Source organism: Notechis scutatus, chromosome 1 (assembly GCF_049901735.1).
Source record: "Notechis scutatus isolate UNSWTSFEM ecotype Mainland chromosome 1, rNotScu1.2, whole genome shotgun sequence".
Taxonomy (NCBI): Eukaryota; Metazoa; Chordata; class Lepidosauria; order Squamata; family Elapidae; genus Notechis; species Notechis scutatus.
In genome coordinates this window covers 283,592,227-283,613,208 of record NC_142009.1, presented here as the reverse complement: position 1 = coordinate 283,613,208, position 20,982 = coordinate 283,592,227, and the positions used below count along the sequence as shown (strand labels likewise).

Here is a 20,982-nt window from a genome sequence, read left to right as displayed (position 1 = left end):
CCTTTCTCCCAAAATCTATATGCCCTATGGTTTGCCTGATAACCAACGAAGAAAAATCTTTTAGCTCTATGTTGCCCTTTTTTTCTGAGTTGTGCAGGAATATGCACCCATGCTGGTGCACCAAATGTGTGCAGGTAACTTAGGTCAGGTTTCCTGCCATGCCACCTGGTAAATGGTATTTCACCTGTCGTTGTGTTAACAACGTTGTTCAATATGTTATTAGCACACATTGTAGCCTCCCCCACAAAGAATCAGGTAACCCAGAATCATTTAACATTGTTCTAACCATTGCCTGTAGTGTTTGGCCTCTTCTTTCAATAAAAGCGTTATGTTCTGGCCTGTATGGAGCAGACTTCTTATGCTCTATTCCAGCTACCTTAAGTCTGTTCTGGAATTTGTTATTAATAAATTCCGTACCATTATCTGTCACCAGGGTTATCAGTTGCGTTTAGACTTTCTTTCAGCAAACCTAAGCCAATTGAAAAAATGTTGATATGTTTCAGTTTTGCTTTTCATTAAATAGCAAAACCCATATCTAGAATAATGGTCCATAATGCTCAGTATATATCTAGCACCCCCATACTGGGTTTCTTTGGACCTATGATATCTGCAAATACTACTTCTAAAGGTTCTTTTGTTTTGAAACCATTTAGCCTATTTGCAGGCAATACTTTGCTCTTATCTTCACAGCAAACATTACAACGCAAATATTTATCACAAGGTTTTAACCTTATTCCTTCAGATAACTCAACTGTACGTTTTAGCATTTTAAAATTTACATGCCCCAAACGCCTATGCAATAAATGGATACATTCATTATGAGGTTTTATATTATTAAATACAGTTTGAGCCTCCCTTTCTTACTATTATCTAAGACATATAATGTTCCATTTAAAGCTGCAGTTACCCTTTGTTATCTTTTTCAATTATGCAATTATTATCTTTAAAAGTAATTACATAACCTAATTTATCTAATACCCTTACTGAAAGCAAATTAAACTTTAGTTAGGTACATACAACATTTTTATATCCTGGTTTATGCATGGACAATGTGCAAAACCTTCACCTTTGCTTTCAGGTTCCAGCCATTGGCAAGTGATATATGTTGAGAACTTGTAGACATTTTTATAAATTTTGTCTTATCTCTTGTGATGCAGTGGGATGTGCCACTGTCAACCATCCATAGATCATTCTTCACATCAGAGTTGCTAAACGTGGCTAGTTCAAATGCTTTCTTTGGCTTTTTTATATTCTGGCTTTTTCTCTTTTTGCAGAATCTTGCCAAATGTCCTCTGCCTCCACAATTAAAACACTTTTAATTGTGTATGCCGTTGAAGATAAATTCTCTTCTTCGGTGCTGTAATTTGCTTTGCTGGTTTCTTTCAAGCTTTGAAGATAATTTTTCTTCTTTCTTATCTTCTCTCAGCTCGTCACGCTCACGCCTTCTTCTGGCTTCTTCTAGTAGCCTGCCTGTAATCTCGGTTAATGAGAGGCTATCTTTTGGCAATACCTCTAACGAAGTCACATAGTCATCATAGCTTTGATCTAATGAAGATAATATTATGTAGACTTGTTGCAGTTCATTAAATATAAGCTCTTTTTCTTGCAATTCTTGAAAAATGCTCTTCATACAGTTTAAATGAACTAACATATCTCCATTCCTCTGAAGATGCGTTCGAAAAAGCTTCCGTGTAAGATTTATATGTGCTCCTACACTGTCCCGAACATAAATCTTCCTGAGGTTCTCCCAGCAGTTTGCAGCATTTTCTTCTCCACGAATATGGACAAGCTGCTGATCACAGAGATTCAGTCCTATGATGCATAAAGCCTGCTCATTCTTCAGTTTAAAGTCTTGTAACTTTTCGTTATCATCATCATCAGCAGGATCCCAGCTACTCACATCTGGTGGGTTTGCTATAATGTCCCACAAACCTTCTTTACGTAGAAGTAAACTACATTTCATTGACCATGAAACATAGTTTGTTCCATCCAGCCTGGATATCATGGACAGTTGTGACAAATTTACTTGTGCCATTACTCTTCAGATATTTTGACTATTTTAAACTAATTAAAACAGTTTGTTTTTACAGTAATGTGCAACTCACACCAACTCTCTCTGCTATATCCTGGTTAGTTAGACTATGCTGCTGGGCCCATAACCAATGTTAGTGTTTGGGGATTAACCCCTAGCAGAGTATTGCAGCAGTAGTCAAGCCAGGCAGCCAAAACGAGAGCGGAAGGGCCCCAGAGTATACACACACTGAACACAAACACTGTTTGTAGTTTAAATAGTTTTTAATCCATTTAGAGTTTAAAGCATTGTCATTCAGTCCGTTAAGTCATTCACAGTATTTCCATCCAGTAAGACTCACTATTACAGTCCAAGTTAAGAGTCCTTGCAATATCTTTATCAGCCGATAAAGATATCTTCTCCTCCTCGGTGCCTCTCTCCAGAGGAACAAACGCTGGATATTCAGCAAGAAGTTCAAACAGTAGAACAGTAGAATTACGCAGTAAATCAGCAAACAGTAGCAAACAAGAACAGTTCAGTCACAGGCACTCACAATTAGTCACAGTAAGACACAGTTAGTCGCAGTAAGCTTTCCAGCTTCTAATGCTTCCTTATATTGTAACTTCTAACCGCACCCTTAATCGGCTAATTGCCTGCAGCATTGTGCTTAAAGTGATAAGCACTTAAACCATGATATCTAAGTTTTATATTTATTCACCCAAACCATATTTGGTATCAATGTTATACCTAACAATCCTAATTTATTCAAAGTGGGAAGTAAAGATAACAGTATCATCACCTCTACAATTCATCTGCACAGACATATTTGCCTTTTTTCCATTCATTACCCAGATGTAATATCTGAGAAAAACATTTTTCCCACCATACTCAACCAATCAGAGTAGAACTAGAAAGGACTTCAGAGGTCTTCTAGTCCAGCCCCCTGCTCAAGGCAGAGACCCTATACCATTTCAGACAGGTGGCTGACCAGTTTCTTCTTAAAAGCCTCCAGTGATGAAATACCCAAAACTTCTGATGGAAAGCTATTCCATTGGTTAATTGTCTTTACTGTTAGGGATTTTTTTTCTTAATTCCAGGTTGTTTCTCTCCTTGATTAATTTACATTCATTGTTTCTTGTCCTGCCCTCTGGTGCTTTGTAAAATAAATTGATCCCCTCCTCTTTGTGGCAACCTCTCAAATAATTTTCTTAGGAGTAAAAAAGAGTATTGTTCTTTTTGAAGATCAATTCCCATACTGCAATTACTCTTGCACCTTGTTTTTCCAATATTCTCACTTTTTTCCCCTATAACAGTTAATTGCTTGCTGAGGTGTATTTTCTGTTCTGTGCTGACTGGCTCTGGGTGCATCTTTTTATCTGCCTCATGGTTTTGGGCCCAATGTGCAATATAATTGGCTCAATATGATTAATTGCCTTTTTTAGCCAATCAATGATATGTTAGTCAACTAATTTAGTCAACTAATGATACTGGTATCACAATTAGTGATATCTATATACTGTATGAGTGAATGTCTCAGAACGTTTCTCAACCTTGGTAGCTTTTAAGCTGTGTGCAGTTGAAGTGCACACTTCTTAAAATTGTCAAGGTTGACAAACACTGGTCTAAGATCACTTGTATTTATTAATATAAATGTATGTATTGAAATCAGAAATAAGGTTGGTTTGACTCTTTGTGTACACTTTGTGTACATTGTGAGATGTTGCTGTTGTATAATCCAAGTATAAATATAATTTTAAACTGTACTTTTGAGATTCAGAGAACATTCCTGATCGTATGAGAACTTTTAAAATAATGGACAGATAATGTTCCATGTTTGTTCCTTTTCAGTTGTGCATCCCAGTTTTTCTGGTAAATCAGAAACAAAAGGGATGCTGTTAGCTTAACCATGGGATTCCTTAAAAAAACAGAAAAGAGGCAGTCTGAAAAATTAGGATGCATTAATGAATACAAGAGAGGTGTTATGCTAAAGGACTTCTTCCCATGTTCTTTTCAAAGCACACAAAATTAATGAGGCCAATTAAATTTTGAGATTTGATCTCAACTAACAAAATACTAGAATCTAAATGTTTATTAGTCTTGCTGTATTATAAATAAAGCTACATAGTCATATTACTCCATGTTTTGAGGTTTTTTCACAGTACACTTTGTTGCATTTCTTAGCATAAAATTCTGAATTCAGATGTTGTCATTAAATACAATAAATACAATTAATTGATTTATGCTGCAGATTGGGATTTAAATCTTTTGCAATACAAAACAGGTCTTTGCTGCCTCTTTCATTGCTAAATATACATACACTGGTTGTAAAAAGTGGAATAATTTCATTTGAAAGGGGCGTTGGTACTTACCGGACACGCCCTTTCTCTGTGAGCTGTGAAGAACATCCATTGTTTGGGGGGGGATGATGCTTCTGTCGCTCGTTTGATAGGCTGGGCTTTAATTGAGAGGATGCTCCTCCTCCACCACGGGACTCCTCCCTAGCATCCCCAGTTTTGGCGAAGTCGAAGTGATGAAATATTTCTTCTCCTTCACCCTTTCTAATACTTGGCCGGAATAGTATCCCACCAGACGAATAAGGGTGGGGATGGATGTTCTTCACAGCTCACAGAGAAAGGGCGTGTCAGGTAAGTACCAACGCCCCTTCTCCAGATGAGCTGTTCAGAGCATCCATTGTTTGGGACATACCAAAGCTTGGCATGTCCTATGAGAGAGCTTCCGTCTGGTTCGGATTCCCCTTTTCTTGGTCCCTATGGACCCTTTGTAACACTTTCCTGTCAAAGGCAGCCTCCGTAGAGGCAAAGACATCATTCTAATAGTTTCTAAATAAAAGGCGACGGTGAGGCCCATGTTGTCGCCTTGTAAATTTTCACTATTGGCACTTGTGGCCCATGTTGTCAAAATCGCAGCGCTCCAGGTCGAATGAGCAGTGATGCCCCTGGGTACAGGAAGAGATTGTGTCTCATAGGACTTGGGAATTGTGCTCTCAGCCACTTACTGGTCATTGAGGAAGGGGTCTTGCACCCAATGGTGGGTGGTTGAAAAGAAATGAAGAGAACCTTTGTTTCCTAACACACATTGTGTAGTTGAAATATATGCAAAAAGCTTGCCTTACATCTAGATTGTGGCATTGTCATGCCAGATTTTATGTCGGTTTCAGACAAATGTATGGGAGTATCAGTTCCTATGGTCTGTGTAAACCCAAAATTATCTATGGGTGAAAGATGTATCTGGACTAAGGACCACTTTGTCTGTGTGAAAAATACAGAGCTCCTGTCTAACTGACAAGAATACTAGATCCAAGATGTAACTGGCCAATGTAGTGGCAACCAAGAGAACCACCTTGTACGTTAGGAATGGAGACACATGGTCTACATGGGCTCAAAGGGAGTTTTCTTGAGTGCGGTAAGGACCTTGTTGAGGTCCCACGTGTGATATCAATGGACTACAGGAGGCTGTAAGATTGTAGCCCCGTGCAAGAAAATGGCATATGCGTGGGTGATGAGAGATGGACTGCAAGTCTCTCCTAGTGATGACCAATGCTAAGGCCTCCCCTTTGCCTGTTTATATGAACAAGATAATAATGAAATGTCATATAAATAACACTGCCGTCTAACAGGTGTTCCCCTGAGATGAAGCCAGAGCCATCAGAACCTTCGTAAGAACTTTGGGCAGATGACAACCCAAAGGACAGTGCAATGTATTCAAAACATTGAGTATTATAACAAAAACTAAGAGTTTTGCTATATGAGGATCTAATTGGAATGTGGGGATGGGCCTCCATTAAGTCAATGGAGGGTAGAAAATCACCCGTTCTGAAGCTCAGAAGTATGGAGTTCAGTATACTCATCTTAAGCCCCCTATGAACTATGGATCAATTAAGTCATTTTAAAACTAAAATTGCCCCTGCTGATCTGGTGCCACAGGTTGGTTGCCTGGATCTCCAATAAATGAACAATAGCTGTCTCCATCATGCTCCCTTTAACAGGATCCCCAGAGAGAAGGCAAGTAATGCAAAGGTTCCGGGGAGAGGATGGAAATTCTATAGCCAGGCCTAATCTTCTGATACCTCTAACCCAGGAAACAGAGCTTGAGGCATCCCATCTGTCCATGAAAGGCTTGAGCCTTCCACCAATAGGGGCACAGTCGTGAGGCCTATGTTGTGTCTCGGAGACCTGTATTTCATGTTCCTCAAGATATTCTTTTGCTCTGCCCTCCCCTTCAGTATCTATCTCCAGATTGGAAACTATCTGACTCTTGGTGATTCATGCGTCCAGACGGTCCCTGGAGTCTGGAGAGAAAAAGTCCCTGGTAGAGGGAATGAAGGAACCCTCCAAAAAGCTGGGAAGGACTATTTTGTGGTCTATGAAAAGAGAGGAACTTATTTTCTGCTTCTAGTCTCTATCAGAGATAGGTCAGGGGCACCACCAACCAAATTATCTCCGTATATTGGGGAGGAAGCAAGCTTCCATTAGTTGTGTGATATCTGCTTGCCAATGTTTGAGCCATAGCAGTAGGCGAGGAGTAACCTGAGATGCCCTGGCTTGAGAAGATAATTTAATAGAGTTTTGCGGTGTCCTTGTGTGCCCTGATATTGGAATTTGAGATAATCTCCCTCAGATGGCGGAGCAACCTGAGAGACAATCTAGTAAAAAAAAAGGGGGATACGGCTGATTCCGCTCTTATGGCCCTCACATCAGATCAACATGCCCTACATGGGGACAACTCGACCTTGTATATCCTTTGACTTGAGAGCCTCTTCTGCTTCCGTTGGAATTGCAGAGGAGGATGATAATTGCCATTATTGTTTTATCTACTATCGTGGTGATGAGAAATTTAGCAGAATGAGAAAACCAAATTAAAAATTTGCTATCATACCCTGTAAGAGGGGTATACGCCACTGAAGAGACCCCTTGTTTCTGGACGAGGTCCAAGAACCTCTGTGGGACAGTTATGACTTCCTCTTATATTATTGGTTAGGAGAAGATTAAATCGTCTGACCCCCCCTTACAGTAATGATTGTTGGGCCGAGGGGAATGGAATATCAAGGCAGGCAGTAGTTTTGGTTTTTTTAAACAACAGAGACTTGAAAAAAGTCTGAGGACGAAACAGACCTGAAGGTCGGTGGTCTGGCTTAATGCCTTCAATGTTTGACATGCCCCCCCTTTTTAGGGAATCCGCCTCTGACAGATTTTGATTACTGTTGTGAGTAGACCCTTCCTCAACCTGTTCCATCTGGTCTCTAGTTCTTCCTCATTCTGTGCATCATGTGAATGTGTAACTGGATTATATAATACTCCCCTGAAGGAGGTACCTGCTGGTAATGAAGATCTATTCTGCATAGTAACTAAATCGAGTGAGAATCGAGGTCAGATTGTGGAGGCTGCCTAGCCATCAACTTCTACTGTGCCCTGGCTGCGATGCCTCTTCAAGTTGCCATGTCCCTCCAGGCCTTCAATTTGTCAGGGATATCCTCTGGGAGGAGGAATTCTGGTGTGGTTCCACAACTGTCTGTCAGGCAAGTAGCGCTGCTGAAGGCCTGGGTTGAACCGGTCCCTCTGAGGCTCTCCTGGATGGCGTTGAGAGATTCAGGGATGGAGGTAAGGTGAAATATGGAACACTTCACAAATTTGCGTGTCATCCTTGCGCAGGAGCAATGCTAATCTTCTCTGTATCATTCCAATTTTAGTATGTGTGCTGCTGAAGCGAGCACTCTGGAACTGGGACCAGCCTGGCTGGGGAAGAGGACTGAGACTTCTGTTCAACCTCCCTCATGCATTTTTTTTTAAATTTAAGATATGTGCATCTAACGCATTTTGGTGTCTCTTGGCATCCTTTGTTGCCTTAGAGGTCTCTCTAGGACATTTTTACCTACTTTGAGTTGGTTTATTGTCCTCTGGGGGTATTTTTGGTTGCCCTTGAAGATTCTGACCGAAAGCCCACAAGGTGAGATATCTATATCTATATATCTAAATGTGTATGGGATATTAATAGACTGTTGACTGTTTCAGAGGACTGATATAAACAGAGGTATGGAATCCTCTTGATATTTGCTCTCCCCCCTTTTTTGGTAAATTCAATTTGTTATTATGTTATTATTCATAATAATATTGATATCATTAATATTGTTATTATTGATAATATTTTTGTTATATCTGTGCACAGCTACTAACATAAATTGTTGTGCTGTTACCAAACTCATAATTAGATGACTGAATATGGAATCAAATTGTGAGGCCAAATAGAGAACACCTTTCAGGACCAGTATTGCAATTGGGTGATCCTGCAGTCACTGGCCCTCAACAGCTTCCTGCCCAGGCGGACACAGGCCTTGGTGCTCGCTGTTACTGTGCTGCTAGAATTCTGTGAGGGCTGCCAACTGAAAAAGGAAGCCCAATAGTCAACCTCAGAAAGAGATCCATAATCGGCATAAATGTCCCCTGGATCCTCACGGAGATCCATCCACAGTCACATCTTTGTGGGGATCTTTTCCAGTAAGTCATCATCTTGACAGAATCTGGCCGCTGTTGGAGCAATGTGGCCACAGAGTCACTTCGAGTCACTTGTACTGATGTAGATGGGCTACCTGATCTTGTGCAGCTGTGCTGCATCTGGATTACACAGGCAGATTCAGGGGTGGTTGCAGAGGGGGATTGGAGCCGAAGTAGGCCTGGAGGAGATGAGGTTTGAGAATTTTCTTCATCCTCCCACATGAACTTCTTCATGTGTTTTTCTAGTACCTTATGGCGCTTATTAGCGTCTTTTTCTGCTGCTTAGGAGGTACACTTAGAATGTTTCAATTTGTTTTGAGAATTTGACATGGCTCTTGAGCTACTGCCGTTTGCCATTGTGACCGCTTATTAAATTTACTGTTAGAGGCTGAAATGTTGGGTGGTTAGCATGCCCAGGGGCCTGAACCAGCAATGGCCAGGGAACCCTAAAACAATGCTCCCCAGTTTTGTATAATCTTATGTAAGAATACTGAATTCTTATTCTTGTTCCTATTATTATTATCATTATTATTATTTTGTTATTAATATTATTATTTCTGAATTAGCCAAATTAGGAACACCTCATAGGCCTAGAAAGGAGGAATTGTTGAAATAAGATGTAGGCCTGCGACAGCTTCCTGCACAGGCAGACACGGGCCTTGGTGCTCGCTGTGGTGCTGCTGTTTAATTCTGTGAGGGCATAAGCCAACAGTTTCCTTCTTAATGAATAAGGGTCCAAAATAGAATAATTATATCTGAATATCTATCTATCATCTATCTATCTATCTATCTATCTATCTATCTATCTATCTATCTATCTATCTATCTATCATCTATCTACATACACACACATATGTATTAGGGTGATTTCCCTCGGGTTCCAGGAAGGAGACCCCTGCTTGGGGAAAGAAAAGCCTCTCACAGTTCCAGAAATAAAATGCAGATCACTACCGCATGGTTAGTGAGTCTGCAATGGCGCCAGCCGTTATCTCTTTAGGTGCGTAATGAGTTAAATCGGCTCAGTAGCACTTCCACACCTTGTGGGGAGTTGATACTGCAGAGTTTCCCCTTGAATAAAAAGGCGTGGTGGGGCAGATGGGCGCTTATGCCCCAACCCCAGACGGTGTTCCCAGGGGAGAGAAAAAAGCCTTGGACCTTTTTAAAATGGAGCCTCTCCCGTCGGGCGTGGGTGGCGGCGATCGTAGCGGCTTGGCTTGAAAAGATCGTAATGTGAGTTGTTAGCCATGCGGCTGAGGTGTTATCACCTCCGATCGTCCTGGGGATGAGAGATAATTATCTGAAGCTACAGTGAGCTCCTTCGGCTCGAGTTATATATTGTAGGGAGCTGCTTGACTCATTGAAACTAAAAGCCTTAAAGGAGATGTTTAGAGTTTAAAAGCAAACCTTTTTGTTGACTCCTTTTGAAGCCTTTGCTATTCCGGCCAAGGGAAAGGAAATTAAGCTGCCTATATCCACGAAGGCTGAGCAAAAACTGGGGACGCTAGGGAGGAGTCCCGTGGAGGAGGAGCGTCCTCTCAATTAAAGCCCAGCCTATCAAACGAGCGACAGAAGCATCATCCCACCCAAACAATGGATGCTCTGAACAGCTCATCTGGAGAAGTTGTTGTTCCATTCTGTCATGGTTTTGTTTTATATTGAATTGATTTTCAAACTAGGCCAATTTATAATTTTCTAAACACATATACAATAATTCCAAATACCATATTTATTCTGATAAGTGATGATGAAATCTTTTTACCCAATGTCACTTCTATCACACTGAACTAGCATCCTGAAATCATTTTCTGTGTACCCCATTCAATTTTGCAGAACATGTTGATGTTATTTCATAAAAGTTGTTATTGGAAAAAAACGGGAAACCATTTTGAGCAGATATACTGGATTCCCATTTTTGGAACAATCTACTGAATCACTGGCAAGAATGAAAAAGATAAACAGCTTAAAGGCCACAGAAAGATATTATTTTGTTACAATGAAGATGGAGACTTAAGTGGAGACTTCATACTTTTCTTCCCTCATTCTGAATGAATGAGTCACACATTGTATTGGTTGATATTTTACAGATTTTTCTCTTCCACTATTCATTACAACCATCCAGGAATGAATGGATGGATGGATGAATACAACACACACAAACACAATATAAAATTACGAAGTGATAGATATGGAAGCCTCTGGTTATACAATACCTACTCTTCCTGTCAAATTCCAGTTTTAAGAGTTTTTGTTTTTTAAGATGCTCCGACTCACTGCCACTGTTCAGGCTAGAGTTTGTGCTATATAGAGAAAGCCATGGTGGCGCAGTGGTTAGAATATAGTACTGCAGGGTTAACTCACTGCTCACTCAGCCTTCCATCCTTCCAAAGTCAGTAAAATGAGGGATCCAGATTGTTGGGGAAAATATACTGACTCTGGAAACCACTTAGAGAAGGCTGTAAAGGCTAAGTGCTATTGCTATATACACTATAATGGACATGAGAATTATCTATCAAGTGAGATAGGGAACTCAAAGAGATAGACAAATTGAAAGAGGAAGAAAACAAAAACTAAGATATTTGCCTAACATTATGCAGATGAAAAGTTTAATTAAGTTGACAGTTAACTACATAAATCAGTAAGCAACCATAAAATCAATCTTGTTTTACTATAAGTTTAGAATTGATCAGACATAATTACAAACATATAAACAAAAGCACTATTGTGTATATATGTTTTTCTCTGTGCCTGTGTGTGTGTGTAGACTCAGAAGAAAATGTGGGAAATATTAACATGTTAAAAAGAGAAGTAACAGAATTTTAGAGCTGGCTAATATGTCTTATTTCAGCCCTATTTGCTCCTTAAAGACGCCCCCAAAAAATCAGTTGTGGGAAGCTGATAAAAATTGTGTTATAACTGTAGTTCACTGACAATTTTTTCCCTCCAAAAAGTTATTCCCACAAATAATAAACAAACATGTCTTACCATTATGGGAATTAGTGGAAAAAAAGGGGGCCACCAACAGAGGCATCATTTTTTTTTTAAAAAAGTCCTTGTTAAAATAATATTATCGCGTAGCATTTTATTCAGGATTATTAGGAAAAATCCTGAGAATACTTGAATTGAAAATCTTTTCAGCTTTTGGTTCTAGTCTTAGGTTTCAAATGAATACAAGTGAATGATACTAATTCAAAGAGAAAAATAGCCTAAATGTGAAGATGAAATAATATGGTAAAATCTCAAATAAAATGAAATCTCAAATTGTAATCAAATAAAATGTATTATTAGAATAAACACATACAAATAGTTGGCCGATTTCCTAAAAAATATATTTCTAGAAACCTCTCTGTTTGTGTGTCTTCATGTGTGTATAGTTGTTCTAGTTTACCTGCTAGGATTTCAAAAGATTAATTCAAGAACACTTTACTCAATTTGAATCACTGGGAGAAATAGGCAGTTTAAAAGGAGAAGCGACATGCTATCCTGAAATATCTATCTCTACTGGTAGGAATAAAAATATTACAGGATGTTTATGTTTAAGCAGGCACTAGAGAATTGCTTGACAGATACTTAAACTTCTTTGACAAGAGTTTTTGCTGTTATTAAGAATGAAGTAATTTCCTTTCATAAGGTGGGGGGGGGGGGTCTTCATTTTCTGTACAATCTATTGTTTCTGAATCTATGGGAATATCCCTGTGAAAGGAAAAAATGTCTGAGTATCCCATCAATTAAAAAAAGGTTTTCTTTTCTGTATCCCACTGTATCTAATTATTGGAAGTATTAAAATCAACAGAATTTGTAAATGTTATCAGCCAATGTTAGTAAATGTATTTCATATTTCATTCAGTAATTAGAATTTTATTCATACAAAATACATTGCATACTTGTTTTTATCAATAAATAATTGATTTATTTCATCAGTTCTTTTTACATTTGACAGTTTATTTTATTTATATTGCCCATAGCTAAAGAAATAAACATATTCTGATTCTTGGGTTCTAAATTAGCTATAATCAGAAAAAAAGGATATTGAAATACCACTTAAAAGCACAATAAAATATCAATTCATTTTGCTGCAGTAGTAAAAAATTAAATTTGGTGTTAGGAATTAAAGAGTCAGAGAATAAAGAATAAGAAATTATAAAGACATTATATGGATCTATGCAAATAATTCCTCTAAAGATATTGGAGTTTGATAGAAAATGCAAAGATGTGTAGGGAAATGCTAAGATAGTTGATGAAATTTTCTATAAAACAAATAAGCAAAAGTAAATGAAGATAAAAAAAATTCTACCTCCTATTGCAGTGAAGGTAGAAAAGAGAAAAAACATTCATTTTAAAAATATTAGACACGGGTTTTTTTTTAGTGAAATTAGCTGTTTTTTAAATTACTATTAATTCACACGGTTCAGTTTTATGGAATTTATTATTACCAAATATTATAATTTTAGGTACATTAATAACAATTATGGAAGATAGGAATCAAAATGGAATCACTATACTCATGTCCTGTACTGTTATAATAATGCTGGATTCATACATTCATTTAAATTTATTAATCATAATTTGATGAATAAACCAGAATTTACAATGCTTATTTAAAATTAAAAGGTCTGGGGCCTGCAAGAACTGAATTTGCAAAAGAGGCCTTGCAATCATAATTTATTTTTAACTTATTCATAAAGTTTATTTCTAGGGCTGTCACTTCTCAGTGATTTGGAGAATAATACAAGGATTAAAAAACAACAATATATAAAAATCTCTAATAAATGATGAACATGGCAAGGGAAGAAAAATTCAAGATCAAATATAACCATCCTTGAGAGTGATGTCCACCCTGTCCTAGCTTTCCTGAAGAAAGACCTAGATCTACAGCTGTCTCTTGCAGGACAGCAGGATTCAGTCATATATCTAAGTATTTATACAATAACATAGAACATACAATGTGTTGCAAACATTAGACTTGACAACATAAATCCTATGATTTCCATCCAACCATACCATTTTCATTTTCGTTATGAGGCAACAATATTTTATGCGGCTATCTCTAATTCACATATAGCTATTAATAATAGTTTATACAAACTATGATGGCGAGTTTGGTACATTTGAATGAAAATATATAGAGGTGAGAACCCAAAGTACAACTCTAAAAAAATTATGTAACAGATGTAATAAATAGTAATCATTTACGTGTGGAATAATTTGGGGAAGATTTAATTTAATGTAGTTGTTTTAAAAACTTGACTAAACATTTAGTCCATAGTTCACTTAATTATTAGTAAACATCAAGTGAACTATGGAGTAAATATTTAATCAAGTGTTCAATGGAGCAGGTTTACAGTGAGGTATGCTCATTAATTAAAATATTTATAGATCATCTTTTTGTCTAAAGTGACAATGACTTCAGATAAATCATTTATGAAAAAACAAGATAAACAATATTTAAATCCATGAGAAGACCTTACTAGTTAATGGTGGTTAAAAGGCTCATGCTTTAGTTTTGCAAAACCAACTTACCTTTATTTAATCATAGAGGCCTGAGTTAAAAATATTCAATGGATAGGGTTCAAAATGACACTTATCTAAGTGATCTATTTTAACACTTACTGTACACTGTACCATATTTCTAGCTTCAATTTTTAGGCAATTAATCTTATATCACAGGCCACAGGCTCAGTTGTGATATCACTGTGGAATGATTTCGTGATGAAGGCTGCCACTATTCTGTGCCTATTTCATAGAATGAATGATTTAGGCGTATTGTATTGTGTGAACTCCACCAATGAGGCTTATATATTCTGATTTATGCCTTAGCATTTTAAGTGAATCAAGCTAATTCTGAGAGATTAAATAAAACAGAGTATAATGTAAGAATTATGTCATCTTGTCAGCATAGGATAATGCATGAATTATGTCAGCTTATTATTTGGATGAAATGTGGCTGTTTGTTCTATCTCTGGGGCTACACGTTTACAGATTATAGCTTTTTGTAAATTGATTTTTTGTTTTGGTTATTTTTCTACTGTTCATGATCTTATATATATATATTTGTAAAGCAAAGGTGGTGTATAAAGTTATAAGATAAATAAACATTGTTTAAATTGCTTTCAAAACAAAAAACCTCTTCTCCAAACTATTCCAAAGTGCTTTTTAAGATGACATCTCAGCACAATCTTGGGGAAAAAGTTGATATTAAATCAAATGCAATACAATATACTGAATTTATGTGATTTGTCATTATGCAAAAGTATGTTTAAATACACATATACAATGCCATATAAACCAATAGTTTAAGCGCTACACAAATAATTGGAATTGAATGCACCATTCTTACAATAACATTTGATTTAAAAGCACAGCCCACATTTCTTATAAGAATGAGAAAACTGGAACGTATTCCAATGACCATTATAAACCTGTCTGACACTGTTTGCTGCTTGAGGAAAATCTGAATGACATCTTCATAATGGTAAAATATGACAGTAGATATTTAATATTCAGTTGCACTTTATTTTTGGTTTCAAGTTTACAACATTTATACTATCATAAATACACATTGTGCATTTGAATATTTGGGCTGATATGATAGTGTTTTTTAGAACTGTTGAGAAAGATGAGCTCTGGATCACTTCTTTGTCATACGTAAAATTATGAAGTTTGTACTTTCCAAATATCTTTAAAGATGCACGTTTTTAGTGACAGTTTTGGACACGTGTAATCCAGAACATGGATTTGCAGTACCTAAATTTTGTGTGGAAAACAACAGCATGAGTTGCAAACAAAATCAAAAACAGAAACATCACAATTGATAGTGGGAATATAGTTCTCGAGCTGTTAGTTTTCACTACTGAAAACTAGTAAGTCTTGCTATATAGATGAAATCTTACTTTTCCTGTATTGTGGTTTAGAGCAAACCATCTGAAAAATATGAGAATATTGTAGAATGAACTAATTTGTCTCTGTCCATATTTAAATTGTGGCACAGTAAAATGTAATTCTATACTTTAAATATAGTTATGAGCGAACAGGATTTTAACTGTTTAACTGATAGCCAATATGTAACTTAGAATTTACTTTCAAATAATAACTAGAGAATCTATAATTCTGAGAAGGTGACCTGGACAAAGACAATTGCATGACTGCAACAGGATGAGAGAGAGAGAGAGAGAGAGATAAAGAGACAGAGAGAAATAACTTGGGCATCTTTGCATATTGAGACTAATCTTGGGGCCCAACAGAACTTTTTATTCAGCAGACAGACATCTATCTGCAATTTGTTTTTAATGCCCTGGGACCTATAGGTTATGCACATCAGACAAATTATGCTTTATGTACCATTCTGGAATTTACATTTTAAGGTGTGGGTAATAAAATGCTTCAAATAAGTAGAAAATATTATATATGTAGTAGTTGTATGTATGTAGTTAATATTTTTCAGTGTCACCGCTGGAAAATACAGATAATGTTTCTAGCTACTTTTCCTTTTTATTTAAGTTATTTTTAATTACTCCTTTTTTAGGATTAATATTTCAATATTGATATACAAAAAGTAGTACAGCCAGTGTTAGATAATAGTATTTCTGTAGTATTAGAATCCATGTTTATTTACAGCCATGCTGCCTGAACTGTTCCCTTGTATGAACCATATTCTGTAATGCTTATCCCTTCCTTATATGATACCACAGGGTAGCTATAGCTCACTTGTGAAATCAAAAGTTGAGAAATAACAGTCTGTCTGCAGTTGCTTACCCATTCTTTCTTTCTTCAAGACAATCTTTTAAAGAGTGATTCAGAAAAAGAACTATTTTTTTTTTAATTTAGTTGCTTTCTTTTTATATAGTGCAAAGGAGCAAAAGCCTGAAAAGTGATGAAAACAAACTTCCCAGAGAGAACATGTACACAAGACAATACTGTCTTTTTATATCTCATCCTGGCCCTGTGAAACTTTCACTCCAAAGAGCACAAGCAATCATTTCTGTCATGTCATCTTCTTTCTATGAACAGCAGAGGGACTGGTCCAAACTTGATCAATTTCTCTCAATGGTACAAGGATAAGTAAAGATATAATAAGAAAGTTAGGGTAGCAATTTATACAAAACACACTAGTCATGGAGACTCTGCCAGCAGGGATTGAATTGAGCAAGTGTATTTTTTTTATTGTAAAGTCCTAGAGAAAAAGGAAAGACAGAGAAAATTATCAACAAGGAAACATGGTAGGGATCTCATGGAAAGAATAACCAAAAGTAATACACTGACTTTTTCTAACCTGATGTCCACAAAGTAACTCTTAGCATGAACAGCCATCTGGAAGGTTTTCAATAAGCATCCAATATAGATTGAATCAGTAATATATCTGGGCTTCAAAAAACCATATAACCACTGGATAGCAGCAGTGACAGCAAAGAAGCTATTTTTTTTTTGTAATTGTTTTGTTTTTTTGAGCTTTGGGAAATACTTTGTAGCTCTAAGTGTGATTTAACCAGCTCATATTGAGTACCAGAAAACAAGGAACCAAGTAGATATCGGAATGAAAATGCATATAAACAATCTAAAGTGTAGCAATTGCTCTTTGTAATCATCACTTGAAAATGCTGGCATTTTGGTGTGCAGGGGAGATCAAAAGAAGCCATTCCTATTCCACTGCCCTTTATTCCTCTCAGAATTGAATACCAAAGAAGGAGCAATCTTCAGTCATTTGGGCATGTGCAAATCTTCTACCTGTTGACACACCTCTCTTTGTAAGATGCTTGCTGGAAAGTCGGGCTCCAGAGGAAGTGTGTAGGAAATAAGACGCCTACTGCTTTAAAAAGTAACTCTATTCTGCTGTTTGTTTTCCTGCTTTTTGTACAATACTGGGGAAAGGACAAGGCTCATCTAGCCTAGGTCCTGTTCATATGGCGAAAAGGAAATGGAACAACGAAAATCTGGTGCTTCCTTCCTACCATGTTACTCCATCACAGAAAGTACACGATCAACTATTTTGGCCCGACATAGTTCAAGCGCCTTCTGTTCCTTAAGGTGGGGCAGCCAGAACTGGAGAATGTCTAGTTATGGGCTCCCTATAAAAATCGAAATCGGCTGTTTTTATTTATTCCTGAATGGTCCCATGTTAGCAGGGGCGGGATTCAATTGTACCATCAGGCACCCTTTCGTTGTCTTTTTTGGCTTAACCTTCCAACCCCGAGCCTCAAGTTCTTCCCCTCGATTGGTTTAGCTCTCTGGTTCTGTGAAAGGCCTGCACGCGTTTATTGTACGTACACCCCCCCCCCCATCTCTCTCTCTCTCTCTCTCACTCACTCACACACACACACGTTAAATACATAAATAAATACATACCTCACTGCCCTCCCTTCCCCGTTGGAGTGTTTGGGTTCGGAAAGTGTGTCCGCAAGAGAAAGCTAAGGCGAGCCCCCTTCCCTTACAGCCCGAGTCGCGGGAGCCCGAGGTTGTTGTTGGTTTTTTTTTTTGCGCGAGTGTGTGCTGGAAGGAGAGAGTGAGAAAGAGAGAGAGAGAGAGAGAGAGAGCAAGCGAGTGGCCGGGAAAAAAAAAAAAGGGGGGGAGAAAGAGAGAGAGAGAGACTCAGCGAGCAACTCCTGACAGAGTCTAGCCCGACAGCGCGCCTGAGACTCTTCAACTGGGAGAGCGTGAGAACGCGAAAGCAGTAACTGTCCTTTCTCGGCTCCGGCAGGCTCTTCTCCTTGCCAGCTGCAAGCGTCCGACTAGCGCCGGGAGAGAAAAGGCGGGGGGATTCTGGAGGGGCCACAGAGGCACATTCCCTGAATCCAGTTTCTTTCTGTGTCTCCCCCACAAACGCCTCGCTCTCCCCCTCCTCTCCTCCCCTCCTCGCTCTCCCCTCCTTTCTTTCTTCCTCTCGCTTCCCCTCTCTCCTTTCCTCCGCCTCACTTTCTCCCCCTCCTCCCTTACCTCTCTTTCTCCCCTTATTTTGTCTCTGCTTCCCCCTCCCACCCCACTTCCCCCTTTTTATTTTTTTTTAACCTCAGCTTTTGCTGGCACTGCACTGCAGCTGCTCCTTCAGCCAGCCGTCCAGCGTGCTTTTTTCCCCCACCTCCTCTCATTTTTTCCTCCCCCGCATCCCGTTTCACCGGTGCCAGACAAATAAGCGCCTGCCCCCACTCCAAGAAAGCATCTTTTTGGGGGAGTGGACCGATCTCGCAGATTAGCCTGAAATTTCAGAGGACGGAAGAAAAGCGAAAGAAGCGGGACGAGCCCCTTCCTCCTCCTCCTCCTCCCCTCCCTGCTCCCCCCACCCCGAAGGGAGAAGCCAGTTATCCTTCTAGCAGCGGCGGCGGCAGCAAACATGATGGCGGCAGCTCCCATCCAGCAGAACGGGACCCATCCTGGGGTACCCATAGACTTGGACCCGCCGGACTCTCGGAAAAGACCACTTGAAGCTCCCCCTGAAGCCGGCAGCACCAAAAGGACCAACACGGGCGGTGGGTATTTTCCCCTCCTCCTCCTCCTCCTGCCACTACCCAATTCCCCACCCACCTTCCCCTTTCCTACCTGCCTCCTCGCCTCGCCTCTCCCTCTTTTCCTTCCCCAAACATTCCTTATTTCTCAAATGTTATCATTCATCAAAATGGCGTCGCCTTTCAAGCATCTAGCAGCCCTGTTTTATTTTAATTTCACATATTCGTAGTGGCGGGGCGGAGTGGGGGGGGGCGCTTTTCAGCCTTGACCCTCTGGGCGAAGAAGCTCAGAAGTCTTCTTCCACCGACCCTCTTGCACGCGTGGTTAACAGTTGGAAGAACTAAACGAATAAATGGCGGCTGGAAAAAAGGCACTTTCGCCCCTGGTTGCCTCTTCCCCCTTTTGTGAGTCGCCAGGTAGATTAAACGGCGGCGGCAGCAGCAAAACTTGTCTTATTTCCTGGCACCACTTTCCTTTTCGGTGGAAAATGTTGCACAGATTTGTGCTTCCTGGGGCTGGGTCACTGTGATGGGGTGTGTGTAAACGCGCGTGTGTGTGTCAGAGAGAGGTTTGAGGAGGGAGGGCGGGAGTTGTCTGTCTTGGTGCGGTGACTTGTTAGTTAACATCCTGCTCTTCCTGGATGAGATGAGTTATAACGGGACCAGCATCTCCTCTATTCATTTGCACTGGAGTCTTCATAACAATGCACCGAGGCAGAGGTGAATTTATTCATCCAGCGTTAAGAAACAGAAGTAGATAGCTGATGTATTTAAACGTTTGTATAATGTTGGGGGGGATGCACCTGTATCAACTGGGACATTGACTCTGAGAGAAAGTGAGCTTGCTCTTAGGTAGTTCCTTGATGAAAGCAAACTTCTAAGATGCATTTAATATATATGTATGTATGTATATATATATATGTATATATATATAAAACAAGAAGCAAAGTTGGACTGTTCAATAAAGAAGGGTCTTAAAATATGTATTGGTTTTTACATGCAATCCTGTCAGAGCAGGTTTTTTTTCCTAGTCCAGAGAATTGATGGTGCAAGACCTGTGAAAGAAGCAATACAATTGTTCAGTTATAAAGGAAAAGTTGTTTTATTTATGGTACTGATTATTCTTACCTATTTTGAGACTTTTTAACTCCTACTTTGAAAGTATTTACATTACCAGTCACTTTTTAAATGCATGCAGGGTTTTAGCTTCCTTTTAACTGAGAAAAATTATTCGTAATGTCCTTTAATGAGCTTAAGAGATCATTGCTACCAAGAAATGTTGAAGAAATACATCAGGATTACTTAGGCAAATTATCATAACCACATTATTTTGAGTTTTCTTCAGGATAACTTTGAGTAAAGCCTCAGATTCCGGGTTGACAAAAAGCAGTGTATTCTTTGAAGACTATAAGGCAACAATACATAGCCTTTAGTTCTAACAATTTTCTTTCTTTAATTTGATTGTACCATTTTAAGAACTTCGATCTTTCCTGATCATTTTTTTTTTGCCTGTGTGTGTGTGTGTGTGTGTGTGTGTGTGTGTGTGTACGTGCACGTGTGTATGTGTGTTTGTGAAATCCACTTTGGCTCATGTTATTGTATCAAGTTAAATAGAGCCATACAGGAACAGTTTTATGTCTAGAATTATAACTTGAATTAGGTCATTGCATCCCATAGCACGATAAAGTTAAGAACAGATATTAATTTAATATTGGCTAAACAATTACAGTCTGTACAAAAGAACGGTGTATTTATATTTGTAAGATAAAGGCATATTTTATAGATCTGAGAGAAAATGTTTTGGAACATAAATTAACCTTTTGTCTCTTTTTTCCAGAGGACGGCCAATATTTTCTAAAGGTCCTCATACCTAGTTATGCGGCTGGATCTATAATTGGTAAGGGAGGACAGACAATTGTTCAGCTGCAGAAAGAGACTGGGGCTACCATCAAGCTTTCTAAATCCAAAGACTTTTACCCAGGTAGGTGTAACCACATTTCTTTTCTTGAATGATCAAAAAAAGAATCATACC

At 38.6% G+C, this 20,982-nt stretch overlaps 1 protein-coding gene, 1 long non-coding RNA gene and 1 other non-coding gene across 6 annotated transcripts in view; 1 reads left to right on the top strand and 2 right to left on the bottom strand.

Moving 5' to 3' along the window:
• Positions 1–7,635: 7,635 nt before the first annotated feature.
• LOC113410164 (U6 spliceosomal RNA) lies at positions 7,636–7,742 on the bottom strand. Its single transcript, XR_003370631.1, has one exon. It is a non-coding gene; the product is annotated as a U6 spliceosomal RNA (small nuclear RNA).
• A 7,267-nt stretch (positions 7,743–15,009) lies between these two features.
• Positions 15,010–17,979, bottom strand: LOC148133415 (uncharacterized). The gene is made up of 2 exons (XR_015746765.1): positions 16,787–17,979; positions 15,010–16,687 (listed from the first exon to the last, which is right to left on the bottom strand). It is a non-coding gene; the product is annotated as an uncharacterized LOC148133415 (long non-coding RNA).
• Positions 17,980–18,077: 98 nt separating this feature from the next.
• Positions 18,078–20,982, top strand: part of NOVA1 (NOVA alternative splicing regulator 1) — a 132,821-nt gene continuing 129,916 nt past the window's right edge. Inside the window, exons 1-2 of one of the 4 annotated variants that reach the window (XM_087951760.1) lie at positions 18,078–18,974; positions 20,788–20,931. In XM_087951760.1, coding sequence (XP_087807886.1) covers positions 18,839–18,974; positions 20,788–20,931 — 280 coding nt within the window. In that variant the 5' untranslated portion in view covers positions 18,078–18,838. Of the gene's footprint in view, positions 18,975–19,206; positions 19,356–19,511; positions 19,671–20,787; positions 20,932–20,982 lie in introns of those variants that run through there. The other 3 variants (XM_026664532.2, XM_087951762.1, XM_087951761.1) reach the window with 3 other exon arrangements.